At 37.7% G+C, this 13,420-nt stretch overlaps 1 protein-coding gene across 4 annotated transcripts in view; it reads left to right on the top strand.

Annotated features, from left to right (window-relative positions):
- The window catches only part of DGKI (diacylglycerol kinase iota), a 205,171-nt gene that overhangs the window by 123,189 nt on the left and 68,562 nt on the right, over positions 1-13,420 (top strand). For all 4 annotated transcript variants that reach the window (XM_039708217.1, XM_039708216.1, XM_039708215.1 and 1 more), the window contains 2 exons: positions 476-675; positions 11,648-11,748. In XM_039708217.1, coding sequence (XP_039564151.1) covers positions 476-675; positions 11,648-11,748 — 301 coding nt within the window. The remainder of the gene's footprint in view (positions 1-475; positions 676-11,647; positions 11,749-13,420) is intronic.

Here is a 13,420-nt window from a genome sequence, read left to right as displayed (position 1 = left end):
TTGATGTGTAAGCTTTCATAATAAAAAACTTAAATTTACTAATTCATATTAAGGACCATTCTGTTCAGGAAGAGGAAATAATTTTTCTGTCTCGCAGATGTATCTAATTAGGGATGTTGTTTTAAAGAGCAAATAATTATTAGCATGACTTATTGTAAAAACAAACCAACCAAAGCAAATTGAAAGCTTTAAGAATGAGCACAGTTATTAATTTGTGTGTGCACACGTGTGTATATATAGATGATGAGTCCGATACTGCATGTGGTTAGATATCTGCTTGATGCTTGGCAGTTTTGGGGTGAAAACACTTTCATTGTGCTCTTTCAGAACAGCTTAGGAATGGAGTACTGTGTAATGGATGCTGCCAGCAAAGTGGCATTTTGGATTTGTTAACTGCCTCAGCTGCCTCTGTTCTGAGCTATCTTTTCCCTGCTTGGTGTTTTGTTTGTTTGTGTATTTTGTTTGTTGTTTGCAGGCTGCTCTCCAGGTGGGTGGCCATGGAGAGAGGTTGCACCAGTGCCGGGAGGTGACGCTTTTGACGTACAAGTCTATCCCCATGCAAGTGGACGGCGAGCCCTGTCGGCTGGCTCCCTCCCTCATCCGCATCTCCCTAAGGAACCAAGCCAACATGGTGCAGAAAAGCAAGAGGAGAACGTCCATGCCTTTGCTGAATGAGTGAGTTGCACATGTGCATGTCCTAACGGCAGGAGGCCTGTGTGGGGCAGCATATTCCGTCATGGATTTTGCATGTACTGGACTTTCAGCGCATTTGAAAAATAAATTTAAAAAAATCACATCTTCTGAAGTCCCTTTTCACTCTATTGTAAATACTTACCTGACTTTCTTTTACTCTTTATCTTCTGAGTTACCCCTGTCTTGCTTTTAGACTGGTGTTCTATCTTTCTGTTATGTATTTATTTATTTAGAGAGGTTTCTGCAGGCTTGGCAGTGTGCCCCTTGGCTTCTGATGGTTCTGCATATGTATGCCATTTGCCCTTGAAGTTTTTTTGATTTAGTTTCTCAGCTTTATTGATCTGCTTTTTAAGCTGCATTGAAGACCCTGTAAGAAATTGCCACAATCAAGAACTCATTAGGACATATTTCAGTCTCTGCTGTGAGCCCATGCTGCCTGGCAGAGTCTATGGAGAAAGATTTGAATGTCCTGAAAGAACTGTTTGTACTTTGTAGGAAATCTTTCTCCAGTATAGAAATCCAAATGAGAAATGAGTATTGTAAATATGACTAGAGAAAAGCTGAGATTGGAAACTAGTAGCTTGTGAAGGGAAATACACAGGACTAACATTCCTTTTCATGATTAAACTTTCTTTACAAGCACTGCAGATACAATTTAATCAGAAGAAACCTAAATAGTCAAATTTTTGCCTATGAAAGTGGCCATCCAATAAAATTACTTAGATTATTTTGTAGAGGGTATTATTGTAATCCTTGTATAGGTCTTTATTGCTGCTAAAACGAGTGTTGCAAGGGACTTCGCTGTTTTTCATCAAATATTCCAAATGTGAAGCAAAACAGTCTGTCCCTTATCCAAAGAAAAAACTAATGCCCCAAAGTTATTAAAGATCTACATTTAATTCAAACACTCATGCATCAAGGCTTTAATATGTCTGGGGAAATGGGTGGGGGAATTTTGCTGTTGCAATTGTAATGGTGAGGCAAGTTCTGTGAAGAGATGTAATACCTTCCAAAAGACTAACTCATATAACTGGAAAAAAAAGGACAAGGTCTTAGATACACCTTTTCTCTTCAGCTATCTTAAAAGTATACAGCTGTATACCTAGAGAAAGATTCTGCTTTACTTCAAACTTTGACTCCAGCCCTTAAGAGTTTTTTGTCATCCCCTGGCTGTCAATCTATTAATGTAGTCAAAGCCACCCTGGTTACTTTCAACATGTTCCGGTTCAGTTTAGCACTCTGTCCTCTTACTGAGACTAATGCTTTAAGTTGCAGTAGAAACCCATTTCTCTAATGTGCAATTTCTATTTGCCTGGAAAACCTATAAAGTATACTCATCTTTCTTGAGCAGAGAATAGAAGACTCTTGACTATGGGCAGCAGTGCTCAATTTCACCCAACCACAACTCCTCAATCTTCAGTGAATGTAAAGGGCAGCCCTGGGACATCTTTTTTCTGCACTGAAGGACACTAACACAAACGTAAAAAGAGAATTCATGGTATTTCAAACTGATAATTAGCATGGGTTAGGTTTGGATTTTTTATATATAAATCTGTAGTATATGCCAATTATTAGATCTGAATTTAAACTGTGGTGGGGAAATACAGATCTGTAGTATATACCAATTATCAAGGGGATATTATTAGTGGTTTAGCTTGATTTAAATGTGCCATGGTACACTAAATTGCTGTCAGAGTCCTTTGATTTGGCTGACATATTTTTTTGCAGATCTGTGTCTTGGGAAAATGCAAATGATCTGTCAGGAACTGTAGTCTCAGCTTCACATATCAGAAACTGTGTGTGTAGATATTTACATCTATTTCTATATATATCTGAGTATGTTCGCTCTGAGGTGTTAAAAAGGAGGGAGAGAGGACTTGAATCTTCTTCTACTGTGATAAAAAGTAAATGTGTTAAAGGTTAAAATCTAGGAAACATATTAGTATTGTTAGGGGTTCATTCAATATGATGCTGATTGGTAGTATTGCATAAGTGAAGAAATTTGTAATTAACTATGTTTATCTATTTTTCTTAGCTTGATCTCTAGGATATAATTCCTTGTTCTGTTGGAATCTCCCAGAAAGCCTGGTATTGAATTGAACATGATAGATGAAGGGTTGTTTAATGACTATCATTTAAATGTCAGATGTGTGAGATAAGTCATCAGGTCTGGAGCTATCTTTAATTACTAGACAGCTCTTCTTGAGCTCCTTGCCAGAAAAGCAATTAGAAAATTATCTTGGTCACAAAAATGCAGAGTTGTTGTTATTGTCAGCTTTGACATTATTGCCAGATAAAAAGTAGGAATGAGTAGAAGAAGACTAAACTTGAAGAAGTCTTACACTGTTTCTGTATTTTTTTGTCCTGATCATCTTTTTTCTGTATTTTTTTTCTTATTTTTTTTTCTCCTTGAAACACTTGTTGGCTAAGTTCTCATTCCTGTTCTCCACTATTGATCACAGTAGCATGTGAAAGAGACAACACAGCTTGGTTTTCTGTGACTGATCCAAGAATGTGGCTGTTGTGAGCTACACCGAAAATTATGGGGAATAAAAAGAGAAACTGTGGTTCAGCTTTTCCAGGAATAATTTTCTGATTAGAAACTCCTGCATAGTATATTCCCCAGTAAGTTTCAGTTAATGAACACTTTCTGAATTGCAAAAATGGATTTTGCTCTCACTGACTTTTAGTTTGGCTTGAGGGAGAGCATCCCGCATAATGGAAGAGAAAGAAGAGTCTGTGAAGATAAAACAACTTTTTAGATAAAATATATTTGAGACATTCAAAAAAAAGAAAGGGATCATTTGAATATAAACTCTAAGGTGAATATAAACACTAAAGGTGAATATTAATAAAAGGCAAGTTTCCCTAAGGTATGAGCAAGAGGAATGGAAACAACATCTTGTCATTGTAGATACAAAATCTCCAGTAAGCGTATTTTTTCCTTAAACAGTAATTGGTTGGTCAACCCTTGGAGAAAATTCAGTCCATCTGGATCTCAGCTTTGATGTTTGTTTGCATTTCTGGACCTGCTTCCAAAGTCAAGTTGCTTTGAAATTTTTCAGTGCCTGTGGAAGGAATTCTGGGATCCCTTGTCTTGTATGTTCGTGTGCTGAGCTTGTCACTGCTCCTCACTTGTAGCTTTAGAAAGCTCCTGTGTGCCACATAGCAGTGATTTTCTCCATTTGCATGTCTTCAGCTGCTCTTGGCTTCCTAATGTGAGCTCAGAGCTCTGCATGGCCCTTCATTCAACTTTTATGTGACACATTCCTTTTGTTTCTGTTTAAATGTTGTGTGTCTTTTTCTTTCTTCTGTTCCACTCCTCCTCTCTCTCTCACCTTTTTTTCTTGTCTGTCCTCACCGTGTGCTGTTTTTCTCCTGGCCACTCATTTCCTGCTGCCTTATAGTATCCATAAAGTGCAGTCTGCTGACCTGAGGAGAGTCTCGGCTCCCCCTGATTCCTTCACTGTGTGAGTATCTGGCTTTTTTTCTATTCTAAAAGTTCCAGTCTTTTGTTTTTATCCTGTGCTGTTCAACTGAGAGATGGGGCAGTAAAACCCAATGGCAGATGGAAAGAGGGAGGTCAGATGACAGCATGACTGATGGGCACAGTTCCACAGTAGTCAAGTAAGGTGAGCATGACATGTCTGGTGATGGTGATCAGGTTCAGCCATGAGCCAGCTCTCCAAACATCCATGACAACAGGCACACCTGAGGTTTAATGCCAGGCATCATTCCTGGAAAGAATTTGCATGAGATCTTTTCAATCCAAAACAGGAGGTTTCCTCTGAACATGAGGAAAAAAAAATGCTTTTCATCAAAAGGCTGACAGAGCACTGGCACAGATTGCCAAGAGAGGTTGTGGAATCTTCATCTTTAGTCATAGTCAAACCCTGCCTGGACATGGTACTGGATAGCCTGCTCTAGGTGGTCCTGCTTGGGGTTTGCACCAGCTGACCTCTAGAGGTCTCTTTCAGCTTCAACCATTCTGTGATTCTGCGAAATTTTGGAAAGCTCAAAGTGTTTTATTGTTATTTTGGAAAAAGGAAAGATTTTCATTTTGGTGTGCCTTTTCCATGGGTCCAGTCTGCTGTATTCTGCTGAAGCAGAAAGTAATGAAAGCATAAAGTAATGAAAGCATAAAGTAATGAAACCAACTTGCCTCACCAATTCAGCATCTGAATCAGCCTCTAGAAAAAAGTTGAGGTAACCCTTATTTCTTACACAGAACATTGAGCTGTGTGTCTAAGAGAATGAGTACTATTTCCAAGGTCAGAGATATCCCTTGGAAAATAACCTCCAAGTTTTGATGCAGTTCATTTTAATGTCCCATTTGATATAATCTGTCAGAATAAAGCAGGAAGAGAAAGACTTTCAAACTAATTTGAAAGTCAAAGTTGTTCTCTATCTTAAAATCTGTGAAAATAGATTAAACATGCTGCTGCACTGGGGCTGCCAATTAATGTGTCTGGCAAATTAAAATAAGAACCCATGAGGTAACATAGAAATATGATGTGGATTACGATGGCTTTGAGATTCAAATATTGCTTTGTGTTGTTTTTGTTGAACAACACAGAAGAAGACAGAGTTCCAGTTAGTACTGAACAGCAGGGCAGATCCTACTGAGACCTGGTGATGGATTATACCCTGTCTTAGATAAATGTCAGGATTTTTGCAGCAGGAAATGCATGGGAATTTGGGACAGCCAATTTATTAGGCTCATGTGGGTTTTTGCAGAGACAGTAGAACTGCAGTATGATCCATTGCAAATGCTTATACAAGGGTGTGTAAGTAAATACAAGCATATTTTTGAGGGTCTTTTAAAAGGAAGGTGAAAATTTGCATTTTTCTGCTGAATGTTCAGAGATGAGAAGATGCATATGTGAGAGTACATTTTTCTTGGGTGGTTCATGCTGAAAATTACCATAGAAAAATAAGTTATTTACTTGTGTAGATCCTACAGCTCTTCTAAAAGTGAAATAAACACTCTGGGTAGGCCGTAATTATTTTTTCAATTACAAAATCTACATAAATGAAAATACAAATATCACTATTGGTAAATACTACTCCTTTATGGAGTTTGTGGTAATGATTGTGGCAGAGTATGTGTATAAAACCTGTGTGAATAACCAAAGGGTAAGAGAAAATAATATTTTTGCTTTTAGAGGGTCAAATGCCAAACAAAATCAACTTTCTCAAGCTGATATGGTTACTGTCTATAAGAGGAGAGTCTCATAAACAGCAGGAGGCAAGGTTTAAGGGAAAAGGTGGTAGAATGCGAACTATTCTCCAAATGCAGAGTTAAGGATGAAAATGCTTAGAGAGATCTTCTTTTTTTCTGAAACATGATTTATAGGGAATTCAATCTCCTCATGTCTTCATTATTTTTTCCTGTTTAACATGTGGGTTTCTGAAAGTGAAGCTGTCCTGTGTTCCCTGGCAGCCCAGAAAGCCAACCATAAATTGAGTGGCAGCTGAAGCAGCATGGCCAGCAGGTCCAGGGAGGTGATTCTGCCCCTCTATTCTGCTTGTGTGAGACCTCACCTGTAGTGCTGCCTCCAGCTCCAGGGTCCCCACCATGGCAAGGATGTTGACCTGTTGGAGTGAGTTCAGCAGAAGGCCCCCAAGGCAATTAGAAGGATTGAGCATCTCTCCTATGAGGAAAGGCTGAAAGAATTGGGATTGTTTCTGTTCAACCTGGAGAACAGAATCTTTGGGGTAACCTAATTGTGGCCTTCCAGTACCTGAGGGGGAGCCTACAAGAAATATGGAGAAGGATCATTTACAAGAGCCTGTAATGACAAGTCATTTTAAAATGAAAGTGAGTAGGTTTGGATTAGATATTAGGAAAAAATTCTTTATGGTGAGGTGCTGGAACAGGTTGCCCAGAGAAGCTGTGGGTGTCCCATCCCTGGAGGTATTCAAGGCCAGGTTTGGATGGGGCTTTGAATAACCTGGTCTTGTGAAAGGTATCCCTGCCATGGCAGGGGAGCTGGAACTAAGTGATCTTTAAAGGTCCCTTCCAACCCAAAAAATTCTATAATTCTATTTAGAGGGATTGTTACTTATGGAGAACCCACTGTGCTTGGAAGGGTGAAGTGTGAGAGAACCACAGCTAGCATACAGGAAAAGAAAAGCAGGTTCCAGGATTCTACTGGGAACTTCAGAATGTGTCTGTACTTCAAGTGTCTCTGTGGGTCTAGCTCTACAAAGCCAAATGTGTTTGCTGAAGAAATTGTGAGATAAAAAAGTGCCAAAGAATTTACTACATTTGGGTTAACCTGGCTTATCTGGGATAACTCTCATGCTTTGATTTTGGCTGTGACATGGCTGATTTTCTCCCTAGTAGCTGTACAGAACTGTTTTTTGGATTTATGGCAAGAATAATACTTTGGCTATTGCTAAGTAGTGTTTATGCTAAGTAAACACTATTTTCAGTGTCTTACACTGCTGCTGAGGAGCTGCACTCAATGCTGGGAGAGAGTGAGGCCAGGTAAGCTGACACAAACTGGCCAAGGGATGTTTCACACCGGAGAAGGTCATGCACAGTATGTAAACTGGAGAAGTTACCTGGCAGGGGTCTGAGTGCTGTTTGGGGATATGCTGTGTGGTGAGCTTTTGTATAATTTTCTCTCTTATTTGTAATTCTCTCTGCCCCCCACTTATCATTACTATTGTTATTATTATTATTACAATATCGATTATTATTATTATTATACTATTTTGTTCTATCATGAAATTCTTGTCCATCTGTGCAGTTTATGTTTTCTTTCCAATGCTTCTCCTAACCAAGGGGAGAAGTCCTTTGGTCCAGCCCTCTATGACAAGGCTGGTCATATATATGACAATCTAGCTAAATTCATTCCTAAATGAGAGAAAAAAATATGTGGTAGAGCTTATAATTTCAAGGGTATTTGTTTGGGTTTTTTTTAGGTAAAGAGCTTAGCAAGAGCTTCACCTTAAAATAATAGGTAACTTTCGTGAAGCGTTGAAATTTGTTCATAGAAGAGACTGAATGAGTCTGCTATGTTGTGGCAGTTCTTATATTTCCAGTAGATAGATGCTGTCAGAAACTTATTTTTAATGCATCATTTCCATGCTCTGTCAATGTGATCTTGAAAGTAAGGTGAATTAATTTTTCTCTTTTGGCTACAGCTTTCCTCTTTCCAATTGTTATAAACACCAGAATACTTAATTAATTTTTCATGTTTATTTCTTCTCTAGGAGACAGGTAATTCATTAAGCATTCACTGTCACTGCAAACATCCCCTAAAAGACTGATTTTTTTTACTCAAGTATTTTTTCTATGGGGGGGCAGTAGATTTCCTTTTCTGTTTACTGAATCATGTTAAAAGTCCATGTGTAGGATGGTATGGGCTGTATTCTTGAAGATCTGTTAGAAATTTGTCACTGGATTCTGTAGACTTGTTGGACTGTTTATATTTTTTTTTTCCTTTTTCTGTGGAAACATGAAGTGTAAGAAATGGTTCACTGGGTTCATAAATAATTGAAATGGGGATTGGGGTATTTATAATTTACAAGTCTGTCTCCCCAGCTGAATCAAGCTGGTGGCATGGCAGAAGTGTAGCTGTTTGCTGTGCAGGAGTGCCAGGCTTGGGCAGGACCCAAACTTGCTCTGCCTGTGCTCTTCCCTGGGTGGCTGGAGGCAGGAGCACATGTCCTAGGAAAACCAGCTGTGCTCCAAGTGAGCTGTCTGGCATCCTCTCACTTGTTGCTGGATGATTAATAGGGGTGAGAGGAGGAAGTCATGGCTTCATCAAAAGTTGAGTGTGTTTTCTAGATGAAAGATCTTGGAGAAGATTCATATTTAGGTTTGTGTTTAAATGAAATCATTATAAATAATAAACATGAAAAAACAGAATGTTTTCTTTGACCTCAATCTTTATTTGCATCCTCATGAGGCAAATGACATTTAGGATTTAATTCTGTGGATTGATGTGTTTATGGAATGAATTCTTAATTAGATTCTTTAGGAGGTAATGGACTTCATTAATCTGTACTTTCAAATACTTTTTGTTGACTATGTAATACACCATTAAAAAAAATTGTTAAGAGGTAAGTAATTTAAGTAATTTAGGTTGAATTAAAGTGTAGCAATCTCCCCAAATTTATTTATAAATTGGTGCTTTATGTGGAAAGCTTTTCTTCCTCTCCTTGCAGTTAAGCAAGCTGTTCTACACAGTATTTAGAGACATCTATTTCTAGTCATACTGTGCTAATGTTTCTGTTCAGTGACATTCATCACCCTGTTGTTTGCTTTTACATGGACATGCTTATGTATTTAATCTTTCTGGTTTCTGGATATACTGAGTATGTCTGAACAAAGACAAATTCGTCTCTTTGTATAATAATATGGATTATGATGCAGTGTCTATGAAGACTGAAGTAGTGTTGATAGTGGAAGTATTTCGCTCAGCTCCATTAGAGTTCTGTGAATGAATTAGTTAATTAGTTTGACTGATGAAGACAATATACCCTGGTGTCAATTACTAGTCTGATAGCACAAGAAATGAATATTCAAATAGTGAATTTTAGAATAAAATTTATTTTGAATAGGTAATAAAATTTAGTGACACAATGTGTCAGCCAATCACTATTATAGGAGAATAAAGGGTGTTTGCAAAGAACTGATGAACAAAACCATCAAGCTTCAGTTACTGTATAAATGTCTCTTTTGTGTTGGTGTCAATACACACACATATTTAGGAATATATGAATATATGTTTACCTGTTTTATGAATATGCTGCTTATGACTGGACCTGGCTAAGTGTACCAATCTCTACCCTGTAGAAAGGAACTCCTGGCACTGTTATTTCTGGTAATAGTTTATTTTCTGTAGAAAGCTACTGTTTCCAAGGTTACATTTTTTTTTTTTTAGTAAGATAACTAAATTTTTTAAATGGACAAGAGGCCAAGTTCTGTTTCTCTCCAGTTGTAGGTTTTAGCACACAACCTGTTTATGTGATGGTTTTAGCCTGTCTTTATAAAAATGGTGTGAGAGGAGGGCAGAACAGAATACCAAACTCTGGTACTTGCCAGTTGATGGCCCTCCTACACTGGATCTGCTCCATTTTCTCCTCAGAAAATACATCACACTTTAGACGGTGTGCTTGTTGCTCCTTCAGAAGCAAAGTTAGAGATATACAGTGTGCCTATATATCAAAAATGATATGTTTTGCAAAATCATGGGAAGTGTCCTCCTAAACAATTTCTAATTAAAAGAGAATTTTGGAGCATGTGTGTGTGGTTCTTGGAAGAAAAAATATATTCTAGATTTGCTCTTCATTTTAGATATTTTTCTTCCTCCAGCTTCAAGCAAAGAAAAAGACCTTGTTCACTTCTTTTTAGGTGAAAGGACTAATTTGACTCAGAAGGTGATACTGCACATGCAGTAGGTTGCCTTCGGCTTCAAGCTAAGAAGTAATGTTTGTTTTTCTTCCTTACATGGCATTAGGTAGTGAGTCAGCATATCTACAGAAGTCAGTGTTGTCTTTCTCTCCCCTTGGTGTCCAAACAGCGTCCTGTGTGGGATGGTGTTTGGACACTAACAGGTAGGTTGGAAGGGAGGAAATTAGCCAAGGTTTGCAGATGTTGGCATGAGGTCATCCTGTTTTCCTCTCCTGCTTTCATGAGATACCCAGATTATTCATTGTGATAATGAGTTTGAAACGATGCCCATTGTGATAGAATATAAGCCTACCACTGATTAATTGATTACATTAGTGAAGAAAATTCACATTACAACCTCTGTTTAGAAATGAGGTAACACAGGTAACATTTGTGAGATGTGCCTTGTCCTTCACTAGCAGTGCAAATGCTATAAGTCAGGTAGTTTAAAACTGAGAAAAAGAAAGAAGCAAAGCTGTATATTTATGAGAGTATTATGACTTTGAAAAGGCAGCGTGTATTAGATAATATTACTGTAGGCAGAGTCCTGGTACTAACAAGATTAAAACAGAAAATATAGACAGTATTTTGGTAAAAGCACAGAAAGAGTAATCTACTTTTAACTGATCTGGGGCTGAGTTCCTACAGGACAGACATTTGCTACATGCATTATAATACACAGATGGTCTCTCTTTCTTTAAAAGTGGAAGATGCAAGTGTGGCTAAATTAATTTGTATACAATCTAGCTAAACTTAAAAAAAACCCCAACAAATAAAAGTTATATTAAGGTAGAAACTAGTGTGAAGTGAAAAAGAAAGCTTTTTTGACAAATTTCTATCCATATTTATCTGGACATTTCATATTAAGTATATGAACACTCAATTTATAGATACTGACCTACTGAGCCTTTCAAAATTATCAGTAGTTGGGGTATCTAAATCAGAATAAATTCTGTAAAAGTGAGGTTGCCATACTACTTCCTGCTTTTAAAAGTCCTCCTGGGTTTTGAGTATTAGACTCACAACTTTTGAAATCTGGTTCTTAGCCACATTTTTGTTGACTGTTTCTCAGACCTGAGATGCTGGATCAGGATCCTTCAGTAATGTTGTGTAGATGCTCTCATGGGCAGAGGTTGTCCTGAGATACTTCCCAAGAAACATCTTTGTGTGTCTTGAAATTCAAGTTGGCAGATCAGTGTACTGGATGTGGTAGGGCTCTAAGAATCTACACAAAGTCAAACTGGAGAAGGGCAGGGTAGCTTCATGGGCGTATAAAAATTCAGGAAAAACCTTTGCAGTTTCAGGTCACACAAACAGCAAACAGGATTCTGATCTTGCTTATTATTTAAGGTGTAATATCTATGCTGTTGTGCAGCAGATAGTCATAATTTTAAATGCAGGAATAGGCCTGTGGGGATGTGGATCACTTTTGAAGAGGCTTGTGCATTTTCTTCTTTCAGAGAAGATTGAAATCCCTTCATATCCTGTTTTCCTTTACTTTTCTAGGGAGCACTTTGTCTAAGAAGCTTTCTTGTTTTCTTGCAGTCCTCATTCCATCCCAGATCGCCTGCGGATCAGAGTGAACAGGATTAATTTACAAGAATATGAGGGGCTACATTACGACAAAGAAAAACTCCGGGAAGCTTGTAAGTTGGAAGAAGCCAGATTGTAGCTGCTTTTGACAGAACATTCTGTACAAATCTTACTTTGACCAAGACAACCCCTACCCCAAAAATAACAACAAAAACCCCCAAACACAGAGTCAAGCTTTTGGATGAGTAATATTGAGAGTATGCTCATCTCTATGTGCATATGTACAAATGTTCTCTCTATATAAATAGCCTCTATAGAGATCATGTATGCAGATTCCACCTGCCTTCTTATTTACCTATTTTTCTGCCCTGTGATTATATTTACTGTAAAATAAGTAATGTTCTGCACACAGGGTATTTTTTATTCATATCTTTCTGTTGTTTCTGCTGGGTTTCTAGTATACGAAACTGTACCAGATTTTATGATTAGCATCAGATTTCAAGCTGAGTGGAACACTATAATATATTTGATATTGAGAATGTGTACTGACCTGGAACATGGTTCTTGCACAGGTTCATTTATCTTGGGGAACAAATCTGGGTTCTCCACACCCTTATTCTTTACCAGCCTTCAGTTTTCCATTTCAGAGAATAATCACTGTTTTGTTTCCTCATGTAATGGTTTAATTGCTGTGTTTAGGGGTAAGTCAAAAGCAGACAGTGGTTGCTTTGGCAACATTGATGATGACTATCTGAACTTAAAAATGGAATTCCTTTCCTTGGTGACACACAGAGTCATTAATCAATGAGGGACAGGGCTGCTTGTGATAACAATTTAATAGTCTTGTTACGCATCTGGCTCATTATTCATATTAAATTACAAGCATAAGTGTTTGTTGTGCAACAGAGTTTCAGTTCCCTCTGCAATACAGAGTGCTCTGGTAATTACAGGATGACAATCCTTTGAATTGGTTTGGTTATCTTATTGTTGGAAGATAGTTAAACTGTTTCCATTTCACTCTTCCAGTCTCCCCTCTCCTCAATCTACCATCTCTCCTTACACCAAAATAATTGAAATAGCTTAAATTTTAATATAGGTCTTGACAGCCTTAACTGAAGTTACTGGATTTTGGTCATATTATATATATAAAGCAAAAAAAGCCTTCTTCACTGGACTGAGAAGAATTTTAACAGGATCAGGATTATTCCTCACTGGAGGAGAACTTGCTTCAAGTTGAAATTGAGAGTTTTACATTGAGTAGATTTCAGGCCACACTGAACACACAACTCCCCAACACTGTCAGAAACAACTTTGTTCATTTGAGGGTTTCCCATCTGAGGAGAGCTATTCTTATCCATCCTTAGTATGGATGCAAATTTTCTGTGTCTGTAGTTAGCATGTTTTTTGTCCTTAGGAGCCATTACATGTTCTGACACAAAACATACAACTTCTTACACTGTTGTCACTGCAGTGGTAATTGTGTATTTACGTTATTTGTCACCTGCCAAAATTCATAATGATAAGATTATAAAAAAATGCCATCAACTGATCTAACACCCTGGTTTTTTATTTCATATGGATTTGATCACTTAGTAGGAGTGTGTTTAAGAGGTTATCATTCAAAAAACAGATATTTGTTCATCAAAAGTTAAAAGTATTGCTTTTGGACATTGGTGGTTCATTTGTAATAAAACCCTTTTGAATCTTTGAAGTTAATGCATGTCCATCATGATAATATAACATAGCTGGACTGGACTATTCCCTCTAGATATTTTCCATGAGTTG

The sequence above is a fragment of the Passer montanus genome, unplaced genomic scaffold (genome assembly GCF_014805655.1).
Source record: "Passer montanus isolate IOZ18808 unplaced genomic scaffold, ASM1480565v1 scaffold20, whole genome shotgun sequence".
Lineage (NCBI taxonomy): Eukaryota > Metazoa > Chordata > Aves > Passeriformes > Passeridae > Passer > Passer montanus.
This window is presented reverse-complemented; position numbering and strand designations above follow the sequence as displayed.